General features: G+C 45.7%; 1 protein-coding gene across 5 annotated transcripts in view; it reads right to left on the bottom strand.

Annotated features, from left to right (window-relative positions):
* Positions 1-2513: 2513 nt before the first annotated feature.
* The window catches only part of FGFR3 (fibroblast growth factor receptor 3), a 69185-nt gene continuing 56840 nt past the window's right edge, over positions 2514-14858 (bottom strand). For all 5 annotated transcript variants that reach the window (XM_082223076.1, XM_082223077.1, XM_082223078.1 and 2 more), the window contains exons 12-18: positions 14087-14197; positions 12893-13083; positions 11109-11231; positions 9033-9103; positions 8492-8629; positions 6662-6767; positions 2514-5328 (exon numbers count right to left, since the gene is read on the bottom strand). In XM_082223076.1, coding sequence (XP_082079202.1) covers positions 5167-5328; positions 6662-6767; positions 8492-8629; positions 9033-9103; positions 11109-11231; positions 12893-13083; positions 14087-14197 — 902 coding nt within the window. In that variant the 3' untranslated portion in view covers positions 2514-5166. The remainder of the gene's footprint in view (positions 5329-6661; positions 6768-8491; positions 8630-9032; positions 9104-11108; positions 11232-12892; positions 13084-14086; positions 14198-14858) is intronic.

Raw genomic sequence — 14858 nt, 5'->3', positions numbered from 1 at the left:
GGACAGCTGTGAGTCCAAAATGACTCCCAGGCTGCGCACCTGGTCCTTCAGGGGCACGGTTACCCCATTCAGGACCAGGGAATCCTCCACACCTGCCCGCCTCCTGTCCCCCAGAAACAGTACTTCTGTCTTGTCAGGATTCAATCTCAATCTGTTTGCCGCCATCCATTGCCGCCAGATGTATTGGAACAGGGGTCAGCAAACTTTCAGCAGGGGGCCGGTCCATTATCCCTCAGACCTTGTGGGGGGCCGGACTATATTTTGAAAAAATATATATGAATGAATTCCTATGCCCCACAAATAACCCAGAGATGCATTTTAAATAAAAGGACACATTCTACTCATGTAAAAACACACTGATTCCTGGACCGTCCGCGGGCTGGATTTAGAAGGCGATTGGGCCGGATCCAACCCTTAGTTTGCCTACCCATGTATTGGAAGGTATATGTTTGAGGGTTTCCTATAGGCATCCTGTGAGAACAGGATTCTGTTCTGGGTGGGATTCAGCAGCGCTCTTCTCAGCGGCGTAGTTAGTGACTCAGGTGCCGGGTGCGGAATGTGTGCCCTGCAGCTGGGGTTGGGGCGAGCCACCCATGGGGGCGGGGCACGCTGCGTGGAGCCTCTCCGCCACCTCCCCTCAGCTGTAGGGTGGCGGAGGGACAGGCAGAGGTCAGGCGCAAGTCCCACGCTGCCATTTCAGGCAGCACGGAGCATGCATGCCCCCAAGCCACCACGTCACTCCCAGGAGAGACGCATGGCTCAGGCACACTGCAGGCCCTGCGGTAAGTGTCGGCCCCTGCAGTGTGGCGCCCAGTGCATAGCTGTCAACTGTCCCTCATTCGGCGGGAAACTCCTTTATCCCAGTGCCGTGTCCCGCTGCTGTCCCTTATTGATGATGTCCCTTAAATTTCCCGGGTTTCATGCTTGCCCGGCTCTGGAGGGAAGCAGCGGCTCGGGGTCCTCCGCCACGAGAGAGAGCGTGCGCACGAGCTGCCGTGTCTCCGTCTCTCCCTTTTCTCCCTCAGGGGTGCATCGTGAGGAGATGGGTGGCGGCGGGAGGGCAGGCAGCCCCTCTCTTGCGAGATTTCAGCTGCGCTGCTAGGGGAAGCTGGAGGCGGCAGTGGCGGATGAGGAGGCGGCCTGAGGGAGGAGGAAGAGGAGGGGATGGGGAGGGACGCAGAAGGGCGGTGCTTCAGGGCCGCGATGGCACCACAACCGCCTCATGCCGGGCTCGCGGGCGGCGTGGACAAGAGTCTCTCCCCCTCCCCCTTCTCTCGGTCAGGGAAGGGCCGGTGGAACTCCTTGCGCCAGGACGACGGCAGCCCCGACATGCTGCTTATCATCCCCTCCAACCAGTGCAGCATCTTCATGTAGTGATTTCCCCTCTGCATCCCTTTCATAACTCTATTTTTATAAATCATTTGTCCATCCACAGTTCACATTTTTACTACAAGTTTTCTGTCAATCCTACCAATGTATGTAACTCTTTACAATAGCTTTTCAAATAAATTATAAACTTTCCCCATTCTTTATTAAAGAGGTCCTCTTCCTGGTTTCTAATTCTGCCTGTAAGCTTTGCCATCTCAACGCTGTTCATCAGTTTTGTCTGCCACTCTTCTTTGGTGGGAGTTGTAGACCCTTAGGATCATCTAGTCCAACCCCTGCAAAACACAGTCAGTGGCAGCCAAAGCAGCATGGCTCCATCAGTGCCGGATTGATGTATAAACTAAGCCCAAATCCCTTATTTTGGCTGCTGATCCCTTATTTTTGAGGCTGCTGGTCCCTTATTTTCAAATCTGTAAGTTGACAGCTATGGCCCAGTGCCAGCCACATTTTGTAACATTTGTTGACTGAACTCCAAAGTTTTGTGAGCCCATTAAAAAAACCCCAAAACGCTCATATTTTTGTCATTTTGTTACCCCCCCCAATGATGACACTCGGGGTGGCCCGCACCCCCCTTCCTCCGCCACTGGCTCCTCTTGGTCAGCTCTTTTAAGAGTGGGGGCATATCCACACTGGTGCTTGTTTTTTGCAGTTGTACTCACACAGCACCTTAGCTGCCTGTAGCCCACATCAACAGTAGGCTGCAAAATGGCGAAATTAAGTAAAAAAAATCATCCATAAGAAATTCCCATCGTGAAAAAAAGATTTTAAGTGCTTATGCTCACAATGTTAAGTAAATAAACCAGAAAATAACACTTGCAATTGTATCTTATTTTTCCTTCTTTTAACAATTTCAATGTGGGCGGTGCAGTGGCGTAGCGTGGGGGGTGCAGGAGGGCCGGCCGCACCGGGCGCAACATCTGGGGGTTAGGGTTAGGGGGTGCAAATTACTTGCCTTCCCCCGGGTGCTGACAACCCACGCTACGCCACTGGGGCAGTGACAAGAAATTTTTCGCACCGGGTACCACCTGACCTTCCTATGCCACTGGATACATGAAATACTACGCGAAAGCGAAGGTTTGCTCTTGAAAAGACTCTTTAGAGACTGAGAAATGAATTGAGAGGCGAAATTACATTCAACTTTCCTTTTTTATTTTGAGGCCAGGCAAACAAAGGCAAAGCGGTGTTGGTTTGTTTCACATCTTTTAGCAGCTGCAGCTGCCAAGCAAACATAATAATACAGAAACTAGGAGATAAAGAAGCTTTTCCTCAAAAATATCAAATCATGTAAACGTATAGCTTGTGAAATCAGCAGGAATAATAGCAATCATAAAAAAAAGATTTAAAGAAAAGTTTAAGCTTTTAAAATCCTGGCTATAAAATTGCATAAGAGCTGAATGTTAAAAGACTGGGCAAGTTTACAACAATACATCTTTGTAAAAACTCAATAAATTATATTTATTTATATATAACGCTTATATATTTATAATATCTAAATGAACTCAGGCACACATTTGTACATTGTTCTGGATTGAACAGCAACTTTTCAGATTCTTGGAATGTACAAAACTAGCATACACTGTAGGAAAATACAATAATTCTTTATTGCAAAAAGTAGTTATCTATATAAATCTATATATATATATATATATATATATTTATTTTAAAAAACTCTTTGAAACTTCACTATAAATTAACTATTTTGATAAAATCCTTATTATAGAATGAGTACCAAACTGGAATGGGGACTATCTTGTTACTTCAGTGAAATTTACGATCTGGAGATGGAAGAAAGAAACATCTCAGGATCACTACAGACATCTTTCTCTGTGGTGGGAAGAGTTAAAAGTTCCTAGCATTTACAATTCTATTGGTCTTATTCCATTTTGTATGTCTCCTGGTTATCGAAAGTGCTTTGACAGAATTGTCTAGCACACACAGTTTTTCAATGTACAAAACTGGGCAATATTGCCATTCCCTCCCCCCTCCAAACGAAATGTTAGGCTCAAAGACTACAATCAAACTTTCCCTACTTATAATTTAAATATTATTTTATCCCCATTTCTCCAGCAGGAAAATATAAATGGGACTGGCTGGTAAGGGCGGGGGGGAACCCTCAAACGCACACATCATTTGCAGTCAACTTTCAGCTTCGCTGTCATCAAGTCCACCACAAAGAACACCTTCATTCAAAAAATATAAAAAATGCACTCATTCCTACTCCCTCCCTTAATGCACAGTGGTAAAAGCGATGAAAGATTTCTTGGTTCTTACACAGAAGTAAAAAAAATCTCTGCTGCCATCTGTTTGGATTTAACACTAATGTATTACAGAATGCATATATACTTACTGCAACCTAGGGAAAACTTGTTTGTTTTATTTGAAAAGAAAAATCTAGTATTAACAGTGATTTGTTATACGACTGTACAACTATACATTCTTTTAATATTTCCCACAAACTCAGAAGAAAAATATTGATTAATTTATCTTCCCATACTTTCAATAAGTTAAAACCTCAGATTTTGTGAAAAAATTAATGTATACATTAACACTAAACAATTTAAACCGAGGAACAGAATATGTTAATATCTATAAATAATTTTACAAATATACATGATGTTAAAATATTATTTTTTTAAACACAAGAAAGCAGGCGAGATAAAAACAACAACAATCACCCTCTTAAATCAGTATATTCTAGATAGAAAGGTTTGAGACTTGGAGAAGTTCTTTTTCCATCTGGCTAGCGGCTGCATTAATGGTTTCCACACACAAACATAAAAACAACGCGAGCGAATAGGAACTTTTTGTGATGCGTTAAAAGGAGCTTTGTTTACAGGTACCCGTAATTACGTTCTCCAAGTATCTGCTGGTAGAGGAAAAGAACCTTTGGGGGAAAAGGTTGTGGGAATTCATTGCGAGATATTTTACGCCCCATTGTAGAATTTCTAAACACACTGGAAAGTTGGAAAATAAATAGAGCACGTAGCAAGATTTGGGTCCAACGCTGCTTACAATATATAAGCAACCCGCTGGAAAAATATAGAACAAGCTCACCACAATGCAATCATACACAAAAAGTGACACCCCCCGTTTTTTTTTTAAAATTACACCTTGCAACACCTCCAGTCAAGTTCTTTCCTGTCTCCATATATTATTTTAATCTGTTCCTGAATCTAGTGCAAGAGACAGCTAATTCTTCACTGTGGCCAATCCAAGGCAGCTTTTTAAGTGGACTAATACTTTTTAAGAGTGACAAACTCTTCAAAATGGCTTTCAAATTCCTCCAAAGCGGATGGTGAATATATATCTATATATTCCAAAAGATATTTACATAAATGTATGAATCCCTGCAGGCAATGGGGCTTTCGAGCTCCACCCAAAAGATTAATGTGATGATTGCATTCTGAAAAGGAATTCCTACATTCTTTACATGCTTTTCTCTTTAAAAGATGAAAAAAAAACCCCACTTCCCACCCTGGTACTACAGACACAGAAAAATCACAGTGGAAATCTGATTGGAGGCTGTGGGTTCGGCACCCTCTAGATAAGGCATTGTCTACCTGGATGCTGCTAACCTGCACAAAATTCGTTCCTTCAGACCAAACAGTGCTGGCGCTGGTTCCTTTTTTCAAATAACAAAACGGGGGGAATTTGTACGGCTTCGCGGCAAGACAAATCTTCTGTGCCACGGAGCAGAGTAATGAAATCCTCCCTCAGGTTTTTCTCCCGGACTTCCCCAAGACGTACATTCACGAGTCTCTTCCTTGCGGGTGTCTGCCATCATGTCCTGACGGTGCCGTTTCCTTGCTGTTTGGGAAGACAGGGTTCATCGGAGAGAAGATCGTGTGCAAATACAGAGTCGTCTCCTGAAGAGCAGGCACTCTGGGTATCCTGCTCCGCAGGCGAATATTGCTCAAAAGGCACTGACAGGTCAATGTACTCCTGCAAGAAGAACAATGGCACGGATAATAAGAGAGGGAGAAATCGGTGACTCTTTCGTAGCGATACCTCATGCCTTAGGTTAGAACTGGGAGTTCCACGTCTTGGTTGCAAAATACCCTGGTCTCTGCCCATGAAGATCTGTGGTGAGGGCTGCTATGATTCCAAGCACCGGTAGTGGTTGCATTGCTGACCTCATCTCCCACAATGCCACACGCCAGCAAGACTAAGCCGCTTCTGGCGAACCAGAGCAGCGCACGGAAACGCCGTTTACCTTCCCGCTGGAGCGGTACCTGTTTATCTACTTGCACTTTGACGTGCTTTCGAACTGCTAGGTTGGCAGGAGCAGGGACCGAGCAACGGGAGCTCACCCCATCACGGGGATTTGAACCTCCAACCTTCTGATTAGCAAGTCCTAGGCTCTGTGGTTTAACCCACAGCACCACCTTCTATGTTTGTATTGACTTATGGGAACCATTGGAAATGAATATGAGAAGCATTAGAAGTATGAGATGATCAGGTCCCCTCCGACCTCAGAGCATGGTGAAGTCTCCCTGAAAAATTTATAATTTGGCATAATATTTGGATTGTTTAATTACTGAATAATTTGTATACAGTGGTGCCTCGCAAGACAAAATTAATCCGTTCCGAGAGTCTCTTCGTCTAGCGGTTTTTTTGTCTTGCGAAGCAACCCTATTAGCGGCTTAGCGGATTAGCGCTATTAGCGGTTTAGCGGCTATTAAAGGCTTAGCGGCTATTAAAGGCTTAGCGGATTAGCGGCTAAAAAGCTATTAGCGGCTATTAAAGGCTTAGCGGATTAGCGGCTAAAAGGCTATTAGCGGCTTAGAAAAGGGGGGGGAAGCGAAAAAAAATCGGAACACTCGCAAGACGTTTTTGTCTTGCAATGCAAGCCCATAGGGAAAATCGTCTTGCGAAGCAGCTCAAAAACGAAAAACCCGCTAGAAAGGGTTTTCCGTCTTGCGAGGCATTCGTCTTGCGGGGCACCACTGTAATTCGGAATGTATGATGTGTTTTGATTGGAATGTTAAAATGGGAAAATTAATAAATATTATTAAAACACACACAACTGTATTTAATTTGTGTCGTTTCAGTGTTGTGTAATGGCAATGCAAACATATCCTCTCCAAGTTATAATGAAACTTAAAAGTGAAAGAAAGAAAAATGTATTATCTCGTGGGGCTGACTGCTAACATATTTACTCCCTTCACACAGTCTAGAGCACTGTAAGACTCGCGCATGTTTGAATAAAGCATCTAAACTTTGAGAGGCAGGTGCAAATTAGCCCCAGCGTGCCAGAAAGTAAGGCAATACTCACATCAGTTGAGGTCACTATCAGGACTCTATCCAGGTCTTCAACTAGTTGCTTAAAGGTTGGCCGCTGGGAAGGCACAGCATGCCAGCACTCCCTCATAATCATGTACCTGGGGAAAGGGAGAATATAGGGCAAATGTTTAGGAAGGACATGGGCATTCGCCTGTGGCTGGGGTTGCGCTTGCTGCAGATGGGAGTCCAAAATCTTACACTCAAAAAGAAATGGAAGGCCGTGAAACCGAAGCTTGAGCCAAACGCTATCCTACGAAACAGCAGCGAGAGATATAAAATGGACAAAAGGACTGGAACGGTTCCTTGTTTTTATGCATGCATGTGCACACACACGGCCAGACTGATTCACCAAAGAGCGGTTGGCTTAAAATGAAAGGCAATAAAAGAGTTTCAATCACTCATTGCTACTCATCACTGTGAAGCTGAAGGGAGGCACACCGTGGCCAGAGTCCAAGAGCCCTCGAGAGGCTGCCTGCCTTTCCCCCGGGAATATCGTCCTGTCAAGGAGGAGACCAGCCTGGTCCCTTCCACTGATTGGAGAAGGAGTAGCTGCACCAATGTTTTCTTTCCTCCTCCCTCCCCACTTTCTTCATTTCTATGGTGTGCTTTGGTTTGTTCTCACAGCTCGCAATCATTCCATGTGCAAAGCAGCATTCAAAATCCAACCAAGCCTGGTGAAAAATAGGTTTGTGTTGCTCACTATGCCATGACTGAGAGTTGGGCTGGACTCAAAGTGGAGTCAAGACAACCAGCCAACTATAGAAACGGCAGTTGCGAGTAAGTCTGCCTTATAGTATTTTATTGAAGGCATCAGCTGCCGTTTCTATGGTTGGTTGGTTGACTTCATCCTACTTTTGAGTCTAGCCCAACTCTCAATCATGGCATAGCAATAGCTTTACGTGGCTATCAAAACATCAAGAAATCTTTACTGTGTGTGTGCACATGAAAGCAGGAGGAAGGCCCTTCACAGCAGGGATTGATGAATAATAATAATAATAATAATAATAATAATAATAATAATAATAATAATATCTTTATTGTCATTGCCCCCTTCGGGGACAACGAAATTACTTGACTGCTCCATAAAAACACTAATTAAACAATACAGTATAATACAGCAAGGGAGATTAGATGACTTTCAAAGTCCTGGCTTCCCATTCAGGGCCGAGATCGCTCTGGAGAAGAAGCTGTTCTTAAGACGGCTCGTTCTTGTCTTCATCGTCCTGTATCTCCGTCCCGATGGCAAGAGCTCGAAGAGACAGTGACCAGGATGCGATGGATCTTTTACTATGTCCAGTGCCTTCCTATGGCACCTTGTGGCATAAATCTGCTCTAAGGTGGAGAGTGGGCAGCCAACAATGCTCTCTGCTGCCTTAACAACCCTGCACAACCCCATCCTGTCCTGGGTAGTACAGCTTCCGTACCACACACATAAGCCATAAGTGAGCACGCTCTCAATGGCACAGTGATAGAAGGCAAGCAGCAGTTTCTGCGGAAGATGGTTTTTCCTTAGTATTCTCAAAAAGTACAGTCTCTGCTGCGCCTTCTTCACAAGCCCCCTTGTGTTGACACTCCAGGACAGATCCTCTTGTAATTCAATGCCCAAAAATCTGAACGTTGTTACCCTCTCCACACAGACCCCATCAATCAAAAGTGGCTGGACGTTGCTCTTCTGTCTCCGTTTGGTAGAGGTGGCACCAAGAAATACACACACAAAGAGAGAATGTGGGACTGAAGCAGTTGAATGAAAGACACCCCCTTCTCCTCAGACTCAGAAACATGTCTTACAAAAATGGAAGTTGTTTCCAGACTGACAACTTACAAATCATGGGTGCAGTTTGCTGGCTTATCCATGCGATGGCCTTCCTTTAGGAGTTTGAAGAGTTCCTCAACTGGAATTCCTGGGTAGGGGGACCCTCCCAAAGTGAAGATCTCCCATAGCAGCACTCCGAAGGACCATCTGGGAACCAAAGGTTTTAGAATTCAATGAGACTTTTGGGAAAGGAGATGGAGGTGGGGGCTTCTGTTTTGTTTCTGGGCAGCCATGCACAGCTAACAAGTCATCAATAGAATGACTAATTGCCTGAGCCATTTTATTTTTTTACTAGGCACTTGCAGATCTCTGTTGAGGCAGCTCAATAGAAATCCCAGACACCTAGTCTGAAATTAAGATGAGCATTTAATCAGGTAGCTGACAGCCTGTCTATTACTCTTTGTTAAGTTTTCCACTACATTGGTGAATTCAAAATTATTCATGCACATATTGACAAGATCCCGTCTCAGCTTGGCGTTACAATTGTTCCCATGACTTTTGTGTTTTGCTTTTTTTGCTTTCGCTGTTTAAAACCGCGGGCAGTGCTTACACATCACTCTGGTGCGTATACACACGGTCAAACAATGCTTCTGGAGCCATCCATTTCACAGGCAGTCGACCCTGTAATTTAGGGAGATGAAAAGGAAAGACCCATCAGCAATTTCACCCAGCCATTCTGGCACCAACTGAACATTCAACTATAATCCAGCCTGAAACATTTTCCTTAGTGACCAGGCCAAACAAATAATGAACATGGGTGAACTGATCAAGCTATTTGACCCCCACAGCCCACAATTACTTTCTCTTCATACTAACTGCATCCTTCAGTGCAAGGTGTTTAGTGCTCTGAAGTCATACGACATCCCTCACCTCAAGGGGTCATGGGAGAAAGCTTTGCCCACTATGCTGTCTCTGCTGTCCTTCTCTTCTAACCCTCTGACCACACTCTTTCCCTCCTCCCTGACACAGGCAGTGTAGAGGAAAAGGCTTCGCAGCCACAAACACAACACAGTATGAGACGGTACAGAGGTACCTTGGTTTTCAAACAGAATGCGTTCCGGGAATCTGTTTGACTCCCAGAATCCTTTGAAAACCAAAACGCGGCTTCTGATTGGCTGCAGGAACGTCCTGCAGCCAATCGGAAGCTGCACCGGACATTCCGAAAATCATTCAAAAACTGGAACACTCTTCCGGGTTTCGATCGTTCGGGAGCCGATTTGTTCAGGAACCAAGGCGTTCGGCTTCTAACATACAACTGTATTTGAGTACAGTGTAGTGTTAGGAATGCAGATATATAAGCTAGACGCTAAATGGGTCCTTAGACCAAGGTTACAGTCTCCAGAACAGAATGCCTAGTTGCCATTTTGGGGTAAGTCTTATTTTTCAAATGATGGTCTGACTGTGATTAATTCTCAGTTAAACGTCCGGCTATTTCAGATGACTACCTTGAGCTAGGTTAAGAACTTTGAGAACTTGAAGAAAAGTCGCTTGGTCCAGGGACAGTCCACATATATATTGGCCTGTTCCTACCTCTTTTTCTTAATGGTGACACGGACCATTCATAGTGTAGGAATATTCTTCACAACTGTGAGCAGGGTGGGGTAAGTGAAGACAAGCTACAACAATTAACTATAATCTCATTCACTGAAAAAAGCATTTTGGTTCCTGAAATTCATTCCAATTGTGCCACACTTTTAACATTTTAAAAAAAGGTACCAGTCTGCGCAACCTTGAGTACGCCCAGAAAAAAAAGCACTCAGTATTTGCCGGGTACAGCTATACCTATTGCCAGATGCAGCCGAGACTGCGACTACTTCTCTGTTAAAATGAATAAATCACATGGCTGAAGAAGTTTGACTTTTGAATAATTCCTTTGTTAGATCCCTTTTCTGCTTGTAGTATATATATATATATATATTAATTCTCAGCTTTTGTCAAAAATGTTTTTCTGAAAGTTGGGATAGTTTTTAATGTTAGTTTAAGAATAAATGTGTTATTTCTAGCCTATCCTGTTCAAAATACAGTGGTGCCTCGCAAGACGAAAAGAATCTGTTCTGTGATTCTCTTCGTCTAGCGGTTTTTTCGTCTTGCGAAGCAAGCCCATTGACAGATTAGCGGATTAGCGCTATTAGCGGCTTTTAGCGGCTTATCTGCTGATCGGATCAGCTGATAAGCGGCTTAGTGGCTTAGAAAGGGGGGGGAGGGAAAAAAACCAGCAGGAACTCGCAAGACATTGCCGTCTTGCGAAGCAAGCCCATAGGAGATTTGTTTTGCGAAGCACCTCCAAAACGGAAAACTCTTTCGTCTAGCGAGTTTTCCGTCTTGCGAGGCATTCGTCTTGCGGGGCACCACTGTACTGAACAAAATTAGACTGGGTTTTGTTTGTGGACTTGAAATTGAAAGGTGTCCAGAATGTGTGTAACAAGTTGTATTAATCTCTCTCTCAGAAGCCAACTGAGTTACTGACTTACAAAACTGAAAACAGTGAACATTCAAGTAAAACCCAGGGCCTCACTTTCACTTGAATTGCTAAAAAAGAATGCAAGGCAAAGCTATTTAATGCCCAGAAGATGTCCAGCTCTTTAAGTAGCCAGAATGGCTTCATGTTTGAGAGCTTTTCACTCACATTGGTTGTCTTCTTGTAATAATCAATGTTGTGAACATCTCTGGCAAGGCCAAAGTCAGCTATCTTCATCACATTGTCTTCTGTCACCAAAACATTTCTAGCTGCCAAGTCCCTATGGATACACTGAAAAAGAATGGGGGGGCCCCCAAGAAACGTGCATTAATTAAGATGTTTACAAAATGAAATAACGAGCATATATTGTTTATGAGCCGCTGCATCATCTAAATTCTAAGTTCAAGGCAGTGGGGTGCCATTTAATCCTTTGTGCAGAATGAACTGCTTTGTAGCAACCTATTTGTTGACGGAAGGTTGGTAGCCGAGGTTGGTGATCTCCCTTGCTCTTTTCTTTTGCACCTTCAACCTTGAGAGTGTGAAGGAGACGTTGAGGGGAATTGCAAAAGGTTGCAAGTATCAGCGAGGGGTGGGCTTTGCAAAGTCTTCCTGCCCTCCCCCTTTCAACCTCTGATGCTGGGATTTTGACAGGTGGGCAGGGCAACCCACCAATCGTGTGAGGTCACAATAACACCACATTATTGACATGTGGATTGCCCCACCCATCTGTTAATGCTGACCTATGAAGAGAGAGCCAAAAAGGTTCCTGGGGCGTGTTCAGAAAGTGGTGTTGGGGGATGAGTGTTCAGACCCCTGGGCTCTCACTTGTGGGGTGCCTCAGGGTTCTGCCCTCTCCCCCATGCTTTTCAAGATCTACATGCTGGGAGAGATCATCAGGGGGTTTGGGCTGAGTGTCCATCAGTATGCGCATGATACCCAGCTCTACCTCTCTTTCAAATCAGAACCAGTGAAGGCGGTGAAGGTCCTGTGTGAGTGTCTGGAGGCGGTTGGAGGATGGATGGCGGCAAACAGATTAACGTTGAATCCCGACAAGACAGAAGTACTGTTTTGGGGGGACAGGAGGTGGGCAGGTGTAGAGGACGCCGTGGTCCTGAATGGGGTAACTGTACCCCTCGCAGCTGTCCATGGAGGCGCAGGTCAATTCTGTGTTCAGGGCAGCTGTTTACCAGTTCCATCTGGTACACAGGCTGAGACCCTACCTGTCTCACCAGAGTGGTGCATGCTCTAGTTATCTCTTGATTGGACTACTGCAATGCGCTCTATGTGGGCTACCTTTGAATGTGACCCGGAAACTACAACTAATCCAGAATGGGGCAGCTAGACTGGTGATTGGGAGCGGCCGCAGAGACCACACAACACCGGTCTTGAAAGACCTACATTAGCTCCCAGTACGTTTCCAAGCACAATTACAAGTGTTGGTGTTGACCTTTAAAGCCCTAAACGGCCTTGGCCCAGTATACTTGAAGGAGGATCTCCACCCCCATCGTTCTGCCCAGACACTGAGGTCCAGTGCCGAGGGCCTTCTGGCGGTTCCCTCCCTGCGAGAAGCCAAGTTACAGGGTACCAGGCAGAGGGCCTTCTCGGTAGTGGCGCCTGCCCTGTGGAATGCCCTCCCAGCAGATGTCAAAGAGAAAAACAACTACCAGACTTCTAGAAGATATCTGAAGGCAGCCCTGTTTAGGGAAGCTTTTAACGTTTGACGGGCTATCGTATTTTAGTATTTTGTTGGAAGCCGCCCAGAGTGGCTGGGGAATAAATAATAAATAATAAATTATTATTATTATTATTATTATTATTATTATTCCTTTCACCTGGTCTAAGGGATTTGTGTTGGGGTTTTTTCCTCCCGCAAGGTCTAGGGAGATGGAGGGCTGGGTGGAGTTGGCAAACAGGGGGACAACCCCTAGTTTCTTATAAAGCTGCATACTAACTTTCTGAGATGCCAGGTACTCCATCCCTCGTGCCACCTGGTAGGCGCAGGAGACTAAGTCTTTAAATGTTAACTGTTCCTCAGGCAGCTTGCAGGTATCGAAAGAGTAGTCCATGCCAGGTGGCCGACGGGCTCTGAGGTATTCTCGCAAGTTCCCCTTTGATGCATATTCCACCAGGACATAGAGAGGACCTGGAGTAAAAACAATATATTTTTGTCCAAAAGGAACTCTTTCCTACTGACAAGCTACCATTTGATGAGGGGCAAGAAGATATTTCTGCATGTCTCCTGGCTTGTTCCTCCCCCTCTGAGTCTAGAAGGTAGGCACTTCTTCAGAAGAAGAGTGCTCCTCCACCATCAGATGAAACAAACACACACAAAACCCAGCAACAACGGTGCCAAAGTAGAGGGTGACAGTGTCGAGGTGGTTGGAAACTCTGGGGGCCTTTCAAATACACCAGCAGCTCTGTATAGTTTGATAGGTCCCGCCCACCTACCAAATTTAGTCCACCAAGGGATGGGGAGGTAACAATCTGGCCTGCCAGCCAGAAAAAGCCCCCTGCTCCTGGTCTATAGCAGAGGACTCAAAGCATCCATGAAACTCATTTAAGCCACTAAACAGAAGCCCATTTAGACTGTGGTAATTTGGCACGTCTCTTCCAGAACGGAAGACTTTTGGCTTCTCACAGAGATTGCAGCAAAGAGGCATGAGGGAGAGCTATAAGGTAAAGGTAAAGGGACCCCTGACCATTAGGTCCAGTTGTGGCTGACTCTGGGGTTGCGGCGCTCATCTCGCTTTATTGGCCGAGGGAGCCGGCGTACAGCTTCCGGGTCATGTGGCCAGCATGACTAAGCCACTTCTGGCGAACCAGAGCCGCACACGGAAACGCAGTTTACCTTCCCATGCAGCAGTACCTATTTATCTACTTGCACTTTGACGTGCTTTCGAACTGCTAGGTTGGTAGGAGCAGGGACCGAGCAACGAGAGCTCACTCCGTTGCGGGGATTCGAACCGCCGACCTTCTGATTGGCAAGTCCTAGGCTCTGTGGTTTAACCCACAGCACCACCCGCGTCCCATGGGAGAGCTATAGATGCATGCAAATTGTAAACACTGAAAACAGACCAGGCAGTAGTATCAATAATATTCAATTATATGACCACCTTCATCAACCGCCACAGTGCTCTGGAACATACCATCCTGTGTGCAGGCCCCCAAGAGATTAATGATGTTTTTGTGCTTCCCAATCATCTTCATCATTTCCATTTCTGAGACTAAGTCAGAAAGATCTTTGTCCGTGGCGTCATCTATGCAGGAAAGGGAAAAGAAGCAATCAGGAAAAGCAGAGTTTTATTATGTGCCATGGATGGAATTCACTCAGTGCCATACAGCCCATGTCTACTCATACTTTGGCGCGTATACTTCAAGAACACCCCAAGTCCTTCGTTTGCTGCTGTAGTGGTTGGGAGTTACTCGTGCGTAATCCTGCCCCGTTTGAGCATCGGATTGCCTGGTTAAACCCTCCGGACTGCACAGCCCATCTCAGCGTGGCTGCCCTTAGTCACTCGTAGAATCTGTCTGTGGGCGTTTCTTAAAGCGCTGCCAACATAAGAGTTGTTTGACGCCCAATCGTCTCCGCCTCTCACTGCGCGGGAGTCTCCTGCGCAGGGTGGGCGTGGGCAGCGGGGTGCTTGGGCTCTCCTCGCTAACTTCCAGCGAAGAGTCCTGGAGCCCCTGCACCTCCCTGTCCCGTTGCTCTCCTGGATCCCTGGTGTTACACTCATTCTCTTCCCCTTCTTCCCAGCTGAGTCTCCCCCTAGCGCTGGGACCTTCTCCTGCAGAATCAGAGAGCCTCTCCTTCTCCCGTGCCTCTGATGTCAGTTCCCTGACAGCTGCTTTGCACTGGAACTGGCTGCACATATGATCAGTAACCTCTGTCCCCATGAGGTGCCTCTCATCCAAGCCAGG

This window comes from Podarcis vaucheri (genome assembly GCF_965113315.1).
Source record: "Podarcis vaucheri genome assembly, chromosome: 5".
Taxonomy (NCBI): Eukaryota; Metazoa; Chordata; class Lepidosauria; order Squamata; family Lacertidae; genus Podarcis; species Podarcis vaucheri.
This window is presented reverse-complemented; position numbering and strand designations above follow the sequence as displayed.